Source organism: Panthera onca, chromosome D3 (assembly GCF_046562875.1).
Source record: "Panthera onca isolate mPanOnc1 chromosome D3, mPanOnc1 haplotype 2, whole genome shotgun sequence".
NCBI lineage: Eukaryota > Metazoa > Chordata > Mammalia > Carnivora > Felidae > Panthera > Panthera onca.
This window is the reverse complement of record NC_138350.1, coordinates 14,319,920-14,337,135: the sequence shown is the minus strand read 5'-3', so window position 1 is coordinate 14,337,135 and position 17,216 is coordinate 14,319,920. Positions and strand designations below refer to the sequence as shown.

Genomic DNA, 17,216 nt, shown 5'->3' with positions numbered 1-17,216 from the left:
TCTGAATAACAGTAATTCACGATAGCCACGCTTTCTGTTTTGTGGAGGAAAGTTTTATTAATTATACGGGAAAGGGAATATATGGAATTAAATAATTCGAGTAAACATAAAGAGGGGGAGAGTATAGAGAAGAACAGGGAAGGGTTAACACATCAAATCAGGTACTTGCAACATCCAACCTCTGGCTGGGGGAGCCCCTCGGTGAACAGCCCCCGCTGGAGTCCCGACTGAGGGTCCTGGGCAGAATGTCCTCCCCTCGGGTGAGGCTTCCGACTATTCCCGCCAGGGCAATATATACACTACCCATGTGTGATCTCTGGTTAGTCATGAAGTTTGCCTAAGTGCAGTCCTGAGCAAGCTGGGTTTTTTCTCTGTGTCTCTTATCCTGTCTCACAATCTTAGGAGCCTGGGCCTGTGCACGTTTCTCTTCCCGCCCTGATCCATTCCAGGGGACCAGCCTGGTCTGGCTCGAGAAGGTGAGGCAAGTTAATCCCCCTTGGCGTCAGGAACAGAAGGGCCAATTCTGATCCCGAGGCCAGATACGGAGCACAAGCCAACTAAGCCCCCCATGACGGTGTATGTGTGGCTCTGGGCAGAAATGCATGACAAGTCTCACAAACACGCTCTATACAGAACACAGGGATCGCTTCCTCTGACCACTTCTGCAAGTAATAATAATAATAATAATACTTATTTAACATTTTGTAATAGTTGTCTTTTGCATAAACTGATTTATTTAATCCTCATCCAAATTGCTTTAAGATAGGTATTATTATCCCTGTTCACAGACGACAATATTGAGGCACCAATATTGAGGCACAGAGAGGTTAAATTACTCGCACGAACTCACACAGCTACAAAGTAGCAGAGCTGATACTCAAATCCAGGCAGTCTGGCTCCAGAGTCCGTGCTCCGCACCACCACATGAGCCTGTGGATAACAGCTCCCCAAACAACAAAATAGTAATGATCTCCACCATTGCTGGAGAACTCTTACGTGCCAAGCTCCACTAAAGACCCTACCTTACCTCTGTCATTCCTTATGACAACCCTATGAGATAGTAGTATATTGTTAACCCCGTTTTCTGTTGAAAACTGAAGGCACAGAGGCAGATGTGTGCTGATTGCTAAGCCTGTATGCTTCGCTGTCCAGTGGGCTATGCTATGTGGTCCCCACTGAATGGCCAGAGCAAGCGCTGTCCAAACCCATAAGGGACCCGAAAGACCACAGTTCACCAGCCCACCTCTCCCTCCACCTTCTCGTTGGGCCTCCTTCTCTGGAAACTTCTTTGGGCCCTTCCAGACGTTCTCGGTAGAACAAGTGACACCAGGAACCCACTGACATTTGGAAGCCTGGTGGCTGCCTGGGACAAGCCATCTCCGTGTCAACCAGAGAGATCCTTATGTGTTACCAGTGTGAAAGCTTCTCGGAGCCAAGGGCTCAGTGGACTCAATGGGAGCTCCTCTTAGCTGCATATGTCCCTGGGAGAAGGGAGTCAGGGGTCAGCTGTGGGAGGAGAGGCTTCACGCAACCCCCTCTCCACCCATCTTCAAAGAGGGACATCCCTAGCCAAGGCTCTCAGGGAACCTCTACTTATTCCTGGGCCTTTATCAGGGCTTTTGAAATCCCCTTTCACAGCCCAAATAGTCATTCTGCAGCCAGGGGAAATAGTACCTCAACTAACCAGGCTTTTTGTTTTTTGGTTTTTGTTTTTTTAAAGAAGTAACAGTGTTGGTACTTACTGCTTAAGAAAGATAGTGAAGCCTGGGGGTAGGAACCTGAACAGACCCAGATGGGCTGCTCTGGGCCAGTGGCCTAGCCTCTCTGAACCTCTGCCTTGTCATCTGTAAAAGGGGGATGTCAGAAGTACCTACCTATCTCACTGGGTAATTGGCATGGATCATGAGGGGGGAAATGGTTGGGGAGGTGGACATGGGCCAGATGATGTAGGGCCTTCTGGACCCCGTTTAAGAGTTAGGCTTTGTCCTGAGCATTTTGAGGACCCACTGAACTATTTGGAGAAGGAGAGTGGTATGATGAGTTCTAGGAAAATCACCTGCTACTTGTGGAGAGGGCACTGGGGGACAAAACTCCAGGGAGACCAGAGAAGAGGCTGTTGTAGGGTCCTGGGAAGATGGTGGCTTGGGTTGGGTTGTTGGCTGAGGAGAGATAGAGGGTGGACATAATCCATGATGTATTAAAGAAGCAGAAACATTTTGGCTGAGGGATTGGACTGGAGGAGAGGAGAGGGCACATCAGACTCCCCGTCTGGTTGTAAGACACGGGCAACCGCGAGTTGGTGATGGTGATCGTTGACCATGTGTGGAGGAGCAGACACAGGGGAGTGGGGAGACTCCATTCATTCATTTATTCATGTATTGACTCATCACATATTTACTAAGTTCTTACGTGCAAAGCACTAGACTAGGGGCTAGACATGAGACACAAGTCTGTGTTCTCACGCCTATCGATAAGCAAATCATCAGTCAACAGTTAAAACAATTTTAGATGCTACAAAAGTTTCATGAAGCAAATTGAGGCTCCTGGCTACCTTTCTGATCTGATTCCCTGCTGTCATCCACCCCTTGCTCACTGTGCTGGAGTCTTGGTGGCCTTCTTTCTGTCCTTTGGACAGAAGAGCCACACATATTCCTGTCTGAGGACTTCCCTCGTGCCGTTCCCACTGCCTATGACACTGTTCCCCCAGATTTCCTTAGGACTGGTCTCTCACTTCATTTGTGTCTCTACTCAAATTTCACCTACTCAGAGAAACCTTCTCCAACCATTTGATCTGAAGTCATGTTCTCTTACATCAGCTGGTTTTTCTTCATAGCGCCGGCTGCGAACTGAGTTACATTTTAGGCCTTGATTGTTGTCTGCCCCTCCCATTAGAACCTAAGCTCCGTGGGGGCCGAGGGTAGGGACTGTGGTCTGATTGTTTAGGGCTGTGTCACGGGCACCTAGAACAGTACCCAGCATGTAGTTGGGATTCAGTAAAATTCAGGGCACGTGATAGGAAGCAACACAGTTCCTGATGCCATTGTGGTTGGTAAGAGCCATGTAACTAGTTGTGGCCAATGAGTGGTGAGCAGAGGTGATATCTGTCACCGTCAGTTCCAAGCATGTGAGTAACCCATGGGAGACCTCCGCTCCATGACGGGAGGACCCTTGGGTGATTTCCCTTCCTTCTGCACTATGGTCACCAACATCTCTGATGGGTAGGGTGTCCCTGCTGGTCCACAATGGACATGGCGGACAGACGAACCTTTCTTCCCTTAAGACTGAAATTTTGGATTTGTTTGTTTGCTCCATCATGATGCAGACAATTCTGATGGATCGACCTCCAAATTCTGCGTTTTTGTGGTTGTTGGTATTGCTTCAAAAGAACTTCCTCAATGTGAATATCATTCTAATAAACCAGTCTATCTGCTTCTCTGCCAAGAGCCTTTGCTGGAAAAGTGGTACCTATTCCTCTCAGTTTGAGACCTTTAGGTAGAGTGCCATTGGAGGCACTAATGCAGAGGGGTGGCTCTGAGATCCTTGGAGGGAGGGAGAGCTGGAGAGCCTGTGATCTTGAGGCCCCCCGTTTCCATCTCTGAGGTCAGAGCAGGAGCTGGTTTGACCAGTTGGTGACATGACACCAGGCAACTGCTTTGGAAAGTTTGTTTTGTGTTGTTTTTAGGTCTGGGAATGACAGCTCCTCGGAGGGTTTGGCCTGAAAGGGTTCTCACGGTTTGTGCTGGGAGGGGAGGAAGGTTGGAGGAGATGAGGAGGACGTATAGAGAAGGACAAGGATAAAAAAGATACCTCCTTCTGAGCACTCTCTTAGCCTCACCCTGAGTATGAATTAAGATTCATCTTAGCTGTGAACAACAGAGGCTCAAAATAACCGTGGCCAAAAGAGAAGAGAAATTTATTTCTTCTTAATATTAAAGCTTGGAGACATTCTGTCTTGTTACTGACATGCTACCCCTGTTCTGCAAAGCCCTCAGAGACTGGGAATCTTCCGTCTTCTTGCTCTGTTTATATGGGCTCACTTCCCAAAGCCACCTCATGGACCAGGGAGCCACTTGAGTTCCAGACATCACGTCTACATTCCAGCCAGCAGGAAGAAAAAAGGGGTGAAGAAGAAGGGGAGAAGCATATAACAATTTCTTTTATTGAAATGTGAGGAAATTCTGCCTGTATCTCATTGGCCCAAATTAGTCACGTGGCTATAGCAGCTGCAAGGAACATCGGGAAATGCAGTCTTTATTCTGGGTGGCTATGAAGCTCGTTAAAACATGGGTTTTACTACCGTGGATAAAAGGTAAGTGACTGCTGGGTGGCAACTAGAAACTGCCATACCCACGAGAGTAACAACAGATTTTGCTGAAGCATCCTAAAGGCTTCAAGTTGGGCTCCTCTGGAAAATAGTGGGGAATATGTGCTTCTCTGCACCTAAATGCTGGTATTTTCATACATTAAAAGTTTGCCCGTGATTTCAAAGGATTCACAGATTCTCTGAAGCCCAAGCACGGGAGGTCATGGAGCCTTAAGCTAGAAATGGGCTTCAAAGTGAAGGAAAAAAACAAACTGTGTGTGTGCGCGTGTGTGTACCTGTTCCAACCCCTTTCCATTTGGCAACATGAATATATTCGATGTGATTGGTGTTGTTTATTTGGGGTTTAGATTTGAGAGCAGATTGTCAAAGGGACCCAGTGTTACACCTTGAGAAAGCACTTGACTAGTTTCACTGGCAATGGGTCAAAAAAAGACCCAAAGAAAAACTGCTGTGAGTCATCTCATCACTGGTGGGCCATGATATAGCGTGTGTTAGAGCCAGGATTCAGAGGCAGTGGAAACCCTGTGGCTGTGGGAGGAAACGGCTGAACGGTGCCCCGTGTCTTCCCTCTAGATTGATGTTAGAATTAATCTGGTTGAGGGGCACCTGGGTGGCTTTGTTGGTTGAGCATCCGACTTCAGCTCAGGTCACAATCTCACGGTTCATGAGTTCCAGCCCCGCATTGGGTTGCTGCTGTCAGCACAGAGCTTGCTTTGGATCTTCTGTACCCTCCCCCCAAATAAATAAGCATTAAAAAAAATAATTACTCTGAAGATGATCAAATATCAGGGTGGAGATATACCCGGGGAGATCGCCAAGTTCTTACTTAGGAGACTCTAGATTCTTCTGAGAGAAGATACTCATGGAGGGCGGCGGCTGGGAGTGCCTCTCTTGAGAATTTGGTATTTGAGGTGATGAAAGGTGAGAGGAGAGGCTGTTGGACTTTTGCCAAGGTGACCTGAAACCCTTCCAGAAACTTATGAGCTCACCTGGGCAACTGAGCCTACCCCCCCCCCCCCCCCCCTTTTTGGTATCAGCAACAATGATACTAACTCAGGTGCTGGGCAAAGTGTATCACCTCTGCTTTACCTTTTACCACCTTGGCTAATCTTCATGAGACCCTTATGAGATTGATACTTTTCGTATCCCCACTGGAAAGATGAGGAGCCTGAGGCTCAGAGAGGTGAAGCCACTTACACACAGACACACAGCTAGGAAGCAGCAGTCAGGTTCAAACCCAGGTCTTCTGACTCCCAAGTGCTTGCTCTCAGACACTGCCTTCTAAAGATCACACCATCCTCTTATCCTAGGGACTACACTCAGTGCTGGGTGAATAGTAGGTGCTCACGTGTGTCTGCCTCATCCCCACGCTGCCTTCTCTCACTTCCAGGGAGGGACACAGCCCCTCGTTGGAAGAATGTGTGCGTGAGAGATCCTTAGGGTCCCTGTGTGGGACATATCACTGCTTTGCCAGAGTCTCCTAACCATACTCCCCAACCTCGACCTAAAGTAAAAATCAACCAGCTCAAAAATGCATGGGACTTGGAGGGAAGCAGAGCTGGTAACCCAGCAGATTTAATCATTTGACAGCTGCCCCTGCTGGGCACACAGGGATGGGGGGGTAGGGGGGGCGGGGAGGGGGGAGATGAATGAGGCAGCAGACAAGGCTTCTGTCCTTTTGGAGATGGGCAATGAAGACGTGAACAAGTAAACCAGTTACATAGAACTGTGGAAGGAGTGCCCAGGGTAGGCGGGGGACCAAGAGCCTACTTTTGGCAGGTGGAAGTCATTGCTCTGGTCCTGTACACACGCACTTGTTCCTGCCTGGGATCCCCTGTCCTCCTCCCCTTTCTTGAGTTCCCTTTCCTGGCCTGACCCACTCTGCTCATTTCCCGGGCCATCAGTCAGTTTTCCTGCGATGCCTTCCTTGAACCTCCTAGGCTGCTTGAGGAGTCCCTTTGAACTTACCCACATCCTGGGGTCCAGCGGTGCACCCCCTGACTAGCTATGTTAGTGGGGCACCCGGTCTGTGCCTCAGATTCCTGCATCTGTAAAATCAGCATCAAAATAGTACCTGCCTCCTAAGGACCCCGTGAGGATGAAATAATGTAATTTATGTTGATATATGTGAAGTGCTTGGAATCATGCCCGGCACACAGTGGGTCTTAGGTAAGTGTTGGGTGGCGTTGTTGCTGGCGTTATCAATACCTTTGTGGCGGCTTGTAACACGCCACACCTCTGATACCACACCTGAGAATTTAAGGTGACATTTAACATGCCATGTAATTCAGCGGTTCCCAATCCTGGTTTCATATCTGCATGACCTAGGAAGCCTTTAAAAACACTGCTACCTTGAGACGCCTGGGTGGCTCAGTCGGGTAAGCACCTGACTCTTGATTTTGGCTTAGGTTATGATCTCACGGTTTGTGGGTTCGAGCCTCCATGTAGGGCTCTGTGCTGACAGCACAGAGACTGCTTAAGATTCTCTCCCTTCTCTCTCTTTCTCTCAAAATAAATATTTTATTTTTTTAACGTTTTATTTTTTTTTTTTTTTGAGACAGGGAGAGACAGAGCATGAACAGGGGAGGGTCAGAGAGAGGGAGACACAGAATCCGAAACAGGCTCCAGACACAGAATCCGAAACAGGCTCCAGGCTCTGAGCTGTCAGCACAGAGCCCGATGCGGGGCTCGAACTCACGGACCGCGAGATCACGACCTGAGCCGAAGTCGGCCGCTTAACCGACTGAGCCACCCAGGTGCCCCTAAACATTTTAAAAAACACCACTGCCTGGCACCTACCCTCAGCAATTCTTTTCTTTTTAAATGTTTGTTTTTGACAGTGAGAGAGACAGAGTGTGAGTGGAGGAAGGGCAGAGAGGGAGACACAGAATCCAAAGCAGGCTCCAGGCTCTGAGCTGTCAGCACAGAACCCAACGCAGGGCTCGAACCCAGGAACCGTGAAATCATGACCTGAGCCGAAGTCGGATGCTTAACAGACTGAGCCACCCAGGCGCCCCAAGCAATTCTTCTTATTGGGAGTGGGTGGGACTCAAGTGTGGGTGGCTTTGTAAAGTTCACAGCTCATTCTGATGTGTAGCCAGCATTAAGAACCACTGGTCTGACCCAATTTCTTCAGGTGAAATAACTATAGCACTCAGAGAGGGGCTTGATTTGCTTAGGTCACAAGACTCCCTGGCCCCTGCCTCTCGGGAAGTTGGATCTTCTGATGTCCTCCAGAACCCCTGTTTGTCTCACGGCCTTCACCATGAGGGGGGGCTGTGTGTGTCCCTGGGACTGCAGACGCTAAGGGTGCTGGCTGCATGCTACCTCGGCTGCACCCCTGGGCAGCTGCTAATCTGGCCTGAAAGAGAGCCATCTCCAGAAGCCGCTCTCCCTCTCTAGCAGCCAGGACGGTGGAGGCTGCGAGGGGGAGGGGGGTCTCTTCAGACCAAGAGCCTAGCCAAAAGAACACCTGATTCCTGCAACCAGGAGCCAGAGCAGGACACGGAAAGGTGAAGGCCTCTTCCGTGAGTCACTGGGGGATGGCTGGCATCACAGGGACAGCTTCCCGGCAGACACATTTTCCAGAAAAATTCATCAGGGGCCCTTACGGAGGGCTAGCTCTGAGTTATGGGGCTCCTGCCTTCAGGGGTAAAGAGGTGCAGCAGAAACGGTCCTGGGACCCACAGACCGAGGTTCAAATACCCACCGGCTCCGTGGCACTCCCTCTGTGACTCTCAACTTTCTTATCTGTCAAATGGGGCTAAACAGGGTTGTTATGACAATTAAGGAAGGTAATGCCTGATAAGGTTCAGTGCGTGCATGATCATCGATCCATAAAAGGTAACTATTATTATTATGACCACTATTACTTATCAGTGAAGCCTCATAAGGGGACTCTGGTTGCTGCCCTACGACAGCCTGTTTGGGAAGAGAGAAATCCATGTGTGTGTGGTGGTGTCATGGCGGTTGTGGCAGAGAGCAATGGATGTACCCCAGCGAGGTTCATCCCACCAATTGATCTTCAAGGGAGATTTCTAGAGGGGCAAGCTACAAGGGGAGGTGACAGTAGGTAACCTATTTTGTTTGCTCTTTCTCCCCCAGCTGATACCCTAGTCGGGTGTAGACACTCTGCTGTAGACAAGGGGCTGTATTCCTGAGGACGGGGGACCTGTCTGGCCCCTGGGATGATATACATTATCCGTATGTGTGTTTGCATAACTTTTTTTTTTTTTTTTGCCTTTGCATAATGTTTGAAAAAAGATTGAGTTAACGCACGTTTTGAAAATCAGGAAATTTTGTCTAAAAATTCACATTCTCGGGTTACCTGGGTGGCTCAGTCAGTTAAGCGTCCGACTTCGGCTCAGGTCATGATCTCAGGGTTTGTGAGTTCGAGCCCCACGTCGGGCTCTGTGCTGTCAGCTTGGAGCCTGGAGCTTGCTTTGGATTCTGTGTCTCCCTCTCTCTCTGCCCCGCCCCCACTCGTTCTCTCTTTCCCTCTCTCTCTCTCTCAAAAATAAATAAACACTAAAAATTTTAAAAAATAATGAAAAATAAAAATTCACATTCTCTCAAGAAATGGGGAGATCTGGCAATCCTGAGCTGAGCTAGCGATCTGGCAATGGTGTCCTGGATTCCCTGGGTCCCCACAGTCCTAACCCTGCCGCCTTCCCTCACCTGCCTGTTCCCATGGGTGTTTTCAACCTCTGTTCTCTACGGCAGGAAACCCCAAAGTCAGACACCGAGAACATTTCTGGAGGCCTCCACAGGGCCTTGCAGGAACCCCACGGTTCCCAGTTGGCCACTTATGGCTGTCGCCACGAGCCCCACTCCCACGGCTCAGTCTCGGTTTAGGGAATGGTAGTCACGCTCACTAACATTCACTGAGCACCTCCCACACACATGATTTTTTAGAGCCGCCATCCATTTAATTCCCACAGCAGCCCAGGGAGGGAGCTACTGTTGTTTCCATTTCATAGATGAGCGAACCAAGTCCCAACAGGGTGCCGTCCTTGTTCAGTGCTACACAGCTAGTAACGGCAGGGGCTATATTAGAATCCAGATCTTTGGGGCCCCAAATGTGTGCCCTGCACTGAACTTCCTCCTGACCATTAATGCATGGGAGAAAAATTCTTCTACCGAAGAGAACTGATGACCCTTTGCATGAGCTGAAGTCTTGTGGGGCAGAGCAGTGAACGGTCTGGGATCTGGGGTCGGCCTGCCTGGATCCTATCATTGAATCCGTGGCCTTGGGCAAGTGACTTTGCTTTTCTGGGGCCTCAGTCTCCTTCTTTGTAGGAAGGAGACTCTAATGCCTACCTCATAGGGTTGTGATGACTAAGATACCGCATGTAAAATGCTTAGGGCAACACAGTGCCTGCAGGTTTGTTTTGAAGATTAAAGAAACGTGTTGAGCAACGTGACAATGTGTGCATGCAGCAGGTACTGCTTAGATGTTCTCTGTCCCTGTCTCCCTGCCACCCTACCTCCCTCTCTGCTTCTGGGCACCCCCCATAGACAGAGGATGCTGGGCCACATATGAGAACACCATACCATGGGACCTTTTATTGTAACAGAGACATGTTTCGTACAGGCTGAAAAATCAGAAACCCCGGAAAGGTTATGCTTAGCTGTGGACACCAGAAATCAAACAAGCCATGGCCACGGTATCACTAGGTGGAGGACAGGGTCCCAGGATGCTGGAGGACACAGGAGCTTCCTCCCTCTGATGTGGATGTCCCAGGCAGAGGCTGGCTTCTCAGGCCGAGCCAGGCTGGTACCGGGTCCCCTTGTTTGGGGTCTTCCGGATGAGAATTCCAGCCCCCGGTGTGGAGAGGTGGCCTTGGGGTGCACCAAGCCTACTGGGCTGATAGAGTGGATCCTGCTAGGTCCTTGGCCAATGGCTGCTTGAGCGAGCAGCCAAGACTTGGGAGAGAAAAGACCCTGCAGAGAGTTCTCAAACATGCACCTGGCAAGAAAGAGCCACCGAGAGAGTGGGACACGGAGCCAGGTGGATCTGAGCTCCAGGGAGTTTAGGCATGCCAGCTCCCCCTTCCCAGGCCTCAGGTTTCTCATCTGGAAAATGGCAACATGACCTATGTCACTGGCTTGTTAGAACAACCATACAAAATATGTCCTGACACGTAAACAGTGATTAAATCCAGCGAACGCTGAAGCCTTCTTGGTCTCTCCTTTGATATCTCTGGATGTCTGGGCTTGGAGAGAAGTTCAAGCTAAGAGAGAGGGCTTCTTTAACCCGGGATATAAGAGTTATATAAGGTGGCAGCACTAGAAGGCCTCCCATTTTTGACTGAGGGACTCAGCTACTACAACCTTACCCTGCAAATGAAGTCCATGCTTCGTGTTTTATTTCCTTCCTTGGGAGACATCCTTCAACCTATAGTCGGCAGAAGACATATGGACCATACACCTGACAGTTTGGAGCTCATGACATCAGAGTTAGAACCCCTCCCCTCCACCCTGCCAAGAACACTTCGGCCAAATCCCATTTTACAGATGGTAACACTGAGGCCTGAGACCCACTCCGTTTCATCCAGACAGACACACACGGGCCAGAGAATCACAAAGGAATCCTGTTCCAGTCTCTTTGGCTCAACTCATTAGAAGATGAGGCATATCTTTTCTTGGCCAGAGAAAAGGAATTACAATTTTGTCTCTCTCTCTCTCTCTTTTTTCAAGGAGTTGTGACTTTTTAATACAAGTTGGTTCGTGCACAGGCATTTTATTCCTCAATTAATTTCCATCAAAATGAGGTTTTCCCGGAGATAACCAGTGTTTTAGTTCCTTTTGAGTTTAATTTGTATGACTGAAGACTCCGTTTCTGCCAATTCCAATTTGCTGGGTGATTCTAGCACTCATTACCTGGGGGATAATGCCCCTGCTGCAGACAGCCACACCCAGAGCTGATTGATGGACCGATTTCCAATAGCAATTTAGGGGAAGAGGGGTCCCTCTCCTCTCTCAATACCATTTAATAAATAGGGAATAAATTATTAAATAAGCCATGATCTGATGAGGGGGCCCCCATCATGGTATTTACAATGCAAAACCCAAAACCCTCAATAAATACAAAAAACAAAACAATAGCCACAGACAGAGGGGAGATGCCAAGTCTCAGTAGCACTGGCTCATGCGTGCAGAGATGACAAGGAAGAGGTTTCAGGAAAGCATTGCTTGATGACACTGTATCTAAGCAGAAGTTCCTCAACTGGATGCAGCTGGCTGATGGAGGAGGGAACATTTTGAGGAATCCTGGTTTGTTTTTTAATCAAACTTTTTGGTTTAGCTGGAGAGCCAAGCAAGGCAAGACAGATGCTTGTGAGACGATTGTGAATATTCATGGAAAAGAATATAGCAGGAGACATGATGGGAGTGAGACTTAAAAAAAAAAAAGGGCTTTGGAACCTTTAGGAGTACCCAAATGTTGGCTCTCTTCAAGGAAAGCCTTTGGGAAAGAGGACGGTTCTGAGCTAATGAAATGATGGGGGCTCTCTGAGACTGAGACCCTTGTGTCTTTCAAACATCTCAATTTTGTTTTTCTGAAAGACTGACTTTCCTTCACAAAGAAAGGAAGAGACAGAGATAGGAATGCGTGCGGTCAGACCTCGAGGGGGCTTTGAGTGAGTTAGCTTTTCTTAATTTAATTGAAGGAATTCACATATGTTTTATTCTAATGATTGAGAACCTCCTGAAAATGTTTGAGGGTGTTCTCCTTTTTGCTTCTAAGTCCTGGTGAACTCACTCTGTCTTTAGACAATTTCCCAGCCCTCAGGTCAACATTCTGGATTGTATCTCAAAAACTCGCCTACTTCGCAAAGGGGGAATCTTTGGCCCAGAGGAATGAATCGATCTGTCCAGGTTCATTCATCCAGAAAGGCTGCAGGTGGGCTGTATGTTTCTGGGCCTCAAGTCACACCCTCCAATGCTGGCTTTTAAAATGAATGCTCGCCACCAGCAGATTTCAGCTGATTTGTCTCATTCCCTGGAAGCAGAAGGTAATGTGGGCAAAATAGGCAGAGAAATAGGGATGTGGAGGCGTGGGGTGGTGGCGGGGGGTGGCTGGGGCCTTTGGTTAAGCAAGGTCACCAGCATCCCAAGAAGCTGTTTAATTTTGGATGCAAAAGAAAGGAAATGTAAAGGTAATTAGAGAAGCACATTGGGCAAGAGGGAGGGACAGAGGTTTTCCCCCTGGAGGCATTTAAGCAGCCTTCTTGCAACTTTCCCCTGGCTGGAGGTACTTCTTGGTTGGGATAGAGCAGGGTAAAGTCACATTGCCAGGGAAACGACCAGGGATGTTGCAAAAGTCTCACCAAACTCAAAGCTGGACCAGAGAATCTGGCAATTTCAAAGCAGTGAATGATGACTTTGGAAAGAGGGTGGGGGCGGGGCCTCTCTGGCAAGCAGCAGGAAGACACTGCCAGTCAGAGGGGCAGGACTGGTAAAGAAAGGCCACTAGATCCTGGCTTGATGTGACCCTCAATGACCTTCTTGGGGGAACTTCCGGCTGCTCCTTTCATCTTGTCTTTTTTTTTTTTTTTTTCCGTTCTCTAATTTCTGAAATAGCTTTGTGCTCTTCCCTGATGGAAAGCAGGAGATCCCAGCAAAAGGCTTCTACTTTGGGTCTGTGTATCTCTCCTAGGGAGGTTGATACCACTCCAGGAAGCAGTGGGCCTCCTGCAGAAGGAAGAGAGCAGCCTGGAAAAGCCTCAGGGCATGGGGAGAAATTAGCTACAATGGAAGCAGAAGGATGTGTGATTTACACGAAACCCACCAGGATGCTCAGAGACGGAGTGATCCTGCCCACTATTGTCTCCGCTGGAGTAAGGGTGAGACCCCATGTGCATCTTCTCTCCACTCCCTCAGCCCAATTCCTGCCCTGCTTTCTCCTTGTCCACTCAAAGTTCGATCCCAGTGCTAAACCAGATGCCAGTTCAACCACCATGGCCCCCCAAACGCAAGACAGCTCCTGCAGTACTGACGAAGAAGCCTTGTCAGTGGGCGACATACAGTACATCTGTCTCCCAGCAGGTGCCTCCCTAAAGCACTCACACCGACGATTTTGAGGCTGCAAGTTTTACCTTAGCTTATGCTAACTTTAGACTCCAACCCCCATGTGAGCTGTGACTCCAGTGTATCATTTCAGGCCTTTAGCTCACAAGCCTTGTGGATGTTTTCATTTTTCTGATACCTCAGTGAGGTAGCTGGTGGGCAGGGAGCTGGGGAGCAAGCCTGAACTTCACTGACATAACGAACCTTAGGTCTGAGGTGTCCCCCTCCCCAGGCCAATTCCAGGCTGTTTGGACTTAGAGCTCTGTGGGTCTCACCTGTGGGAACAAAGCCAACATCCCTAGCCACATCCGGCCTCTCAGATCTCATCCACAAAGACACGAGGGAAAAAAAGAGATGCACAAAAATTATTCAGAAGCACCCCGCCCCCTGCCAACACACACACACACACACACACACACACACACACACCTCTCCATATAAATAAATAAATAGTTGAATACTGCTAATGGCAACCAAGGGAGAGAGAGAGAGATCATCACATAAATAAATAAATAAACATAAATAAATAAAATAAATAATAGGTTTGCTAGGAGCCCCAGGCAAAATGGTCCCCTAGAGTTGTCTGAAGGCAGTCTGACGGGAGGCTCCCAGGCCTCTCTCCCTGCTGTCCTGCTAAGGAGGGTCCGTGGCTCCAGAGGTTCTGCGGCTCGGAGAAGACTTTGTCTCCGTGATGGGAGACTGGAGCCCAGGCTGGTTTCCCGGGCAGGGAAGAGGGTTATTTACAGTTGCTGTACATGCCCTCCCAGGGCACCTGCCCCTGTCCCAGGCACCTGCCATCCGGCCTTCTGTGGTGACAGCATTGGCATCTGTCAGTCTTGGCGGGTGGGGCCCAGGGCCGGGCCAGAGGGCATCAGGGGAAGGCCAGGTCACCCCGTGCTGTCTGGGGCACCTCTCGCTGCTCTCCTGGTGGAAGAAGGACTTGCGGGAGTTTGCAGGGCAGTTTCTGGCCCCACGGGCTGATAGACTGGGAAAGACGAGGGGCCGGGGAGATGGGTCACTGATGTCAAGAAAAGGGATTTTTTTTCCAAATGCTGTCCCTGGGGTGTGAAGGAAGAAGAGTGTTTGGTCCCTGCTTCCCCATAGCTCGCCCCCCAGTATCCAGAGCTGCGGACTGTCCCCCCTCACTATCTCCCTCCATGCCCTGCCCTGCCGCTGTTGCCACCGCAAACTTGACATTCACCCACAGGGCTCCGGAAAGCCGGTCAGCTGGTGAGGGGGGTGCCCAGGAGTTTATTTTAAGGATCTTCTCCCTCACACCCCTGTTCTCAGTGCCTTCTGTGGGTGAAGCAGCTGGTGGTGTTTGTGTGTCAGAGATCAGCTTACCCATGCTGCCCAGCCCTGGGCAGGGGGAAGACAGGGTGAGGGCAGAAATAAAGGTGGGCTCTGGCTGACAGGAAGCCTCGGAAGCCATGGAGTTCCCAAGCCCCTGTCCCCCCAGACTCTCTGGACTTGGGTCTTTCCCCAAAACCTGAGCTACTATACCCCATCCCAGCAACATTCCTGAGAGGCAAAGGGGGTAGCTTAGGCTGAGGGCGGGTTTAGATGGTTCAGCCACACTGGGTGGGATCCAGGGTGTGGCAGTCTGGGCGGTGGGGAGGGGGCAGGCAGGCTCCAACTGGAGGGTAAGGCCAGACTGGCTGGCGCTGGGGACTGGCAGCCGGCCACGGCCCTGGGGAATGTTCAGCAGATGGTCCTGTGGAATTAAGCTGGTGCCAGCCAGTGGGGGCCGAGGCAAACTTGGGATGTGGGGCTGCACACCAAGCTGTCCTGACTGTCCACTGTGTCTTTTCTCAGTGAGGTTCAGGGGCCCTGTGAACAGCCAAGAGGCTGTCTAAGCCATGTGGTGGCCTCTCCGTTGCTAGAATCTACTGGACTGCTCTTCCTGACTGTGCCGAGATCTTGGGAGCGGCAGAATGACCCTTGCCCTTTGCTGCTATATTCACAGGCAGAGAACCCATCTCCTACCTCCTGACACTTCTTATCAACTGAAACATCCACATTCCCCACTCAGATAGGTCCCCTTCTATCCCCCTCAAGCATCCTCCGGGCCTTTGCTTGGGCCTGTTTGGGGAGGTGAAAGGCGCAACACCCTCTCCTGGGCCTCACTGCTCTTGGTTTCCTCTCATCCCCTCCCACCCTGTGAGGGTCCACACATGACGGGATGAGAGGAGAATGAGGGCAGGTGTGACAAATGACTCCTAGCCTCCCATATGCATCCTGTGAGCAGTGGGTTAGCAAAACTGTTTTTCCTGGCCAGGCCCAAACTGTTGAGTCATGAAGCCATCGCTTCTTACAAAACCTGGAGGGTTTTTGTGCCAACAGAGGATGGTTCTGCTCCCTATGACCAGGCCTGTGTTGAGCCCCAGGGTGGTGCTGGTGGAGGCTCCTAGCAGCTTGACATAGAGGCCGAAGCCCCTGTACTTTTGTTTCCTACCCCCCAGGAGAGCAGGAAGGACAGGGTCCAGGAGCCCTCAATGTCTGTCACCAAGGAGAAGGCAGGGTGGGCAGGGAGCGGGGGAGGCCGGCAGAGGGAAAGGGCCCCCCACCCCCCAGGCAGCCGGCTCAAGGGAGGGCCCTCGTTTAGCGCCTCGTGCTGGAGTAGCTGTCTGCTGAGCTGTAGCTCCGGCTCCGGCTCCGGGAGCCCAGGCTGGGGCTGCGGGAGCCCGAGCTGCTGCTAGTGCGGGTCCTGCTCCGGGTGCGGCTCCTGCTGCGGCTGCGGCTCCGGCTCCGGCTCCGGCTGCGGCTGCGGCTGCGGCTGCGGCTGCGGCTCCGGCTCCGGCTGCGGCTGCGGGAATAGCTGCGGCTGGCAGAGCGGCCGCTGCTGCCGCTGTACCAGGAGGAGGTGCTGCTGAGGCTGCTGGATGAAGACGGGCTGGGCCGGTAGTAGGGGATGGGGCGCTTCCGGGCACTGCGGAGACCAGAGGGAGCTTGCTCGAGGGCCAGACTCCGCCCAGCCTCGACCCGGACCGTGCCAGCCCGGTCCCCCGGGGGGGGGGGGGGGGGCGGCATGGCCTTCCACTTCCCAGGCCCTTAGCGGAAACACTCTTTTTAAGCCCCTCTCGCTGCCCTCAGACCGTCCAGGGCAAGGTCTCAGCCCTAGCGCTGGTGTCTTGAGAAGTGATAACCTCACTTTTTAACAAACCAAGCCGGGGGCTCAGAGCCTCCAGCTGGCGAAGGAATCTACGTCTAGACTTTAATGGCAGTTTTGTTTTGCTATTTTTACTTTTACCAGAACCTTCTATTTATGGTAAGAGAGGCTGATTTTCCATTTACTATAGTATACTGTGGTGTATTCCTTTTGAATTAGATGTATGGACCTCTAAGAAAGGGCATATCTATTTGAAGAAATTAAGTAAACAGTAGTACACTTCCTAAACAGACGAATCAAAAGATGCTGCTGGGTGACTGAAGTTTGGGAAACACTGAATGGGTTCATCAAGATGGACTATTTGAGACCGACTAAGGAAACGAGAGAGCCTTTTAGAAATGCCACTTTGTCTCCCTCCAAGTCAACCCCAAGGGCACCTTTGGTCACCTTTGGTCAAGGGTATAGGAGTCCCTGTGTACCAGAGTGATCTGTGGGATATCTGAGAAGGTGATGCCATTACCCCCATTTTATTGTTTGGGGCACAGGTTCTTTTTCCTCCTCCAGGTCATCTCTGGGGAGGAGGAACCAGGCACCCGAACCCCACCGCAGCCCCATCCCGTGGGTCTCTGGAAGGAGGAGCTGACCCTTGGAGGGCCAGGAGGAGGAGCCCAACCGATTGCCAGGAGCCAGTTTTAGGGCAGCTCTCAGCCACTC

General features: G+C 50.7%; 1 protein-coding gene across 1 annotated transcript in view; it reads right to left on the bottom strand.

The window, feature by feature from the left end:
* Positions 1-8,928: 8,928 nt before the first annotated feature.
* The window catches only part of SRRM4 (serine/arginine repetitive matrix 4), a 156,280-nt gene continuing 147,992 nt past the window's right edge, over positions 8,929-17,216 (bottom strand). The window contains exon 13 of the mRNA XM_060611824.3: positions 8,929-16,322. Within this exon, the coding sequence (XP_060467807.3) occupies positions 15,995-16,322 (328 nt within the window). The 3' untranslated portion in view covers positions 8,929-15,994. The remainder of the gene's footprint in view (positions 16,323-17,216) is intronic.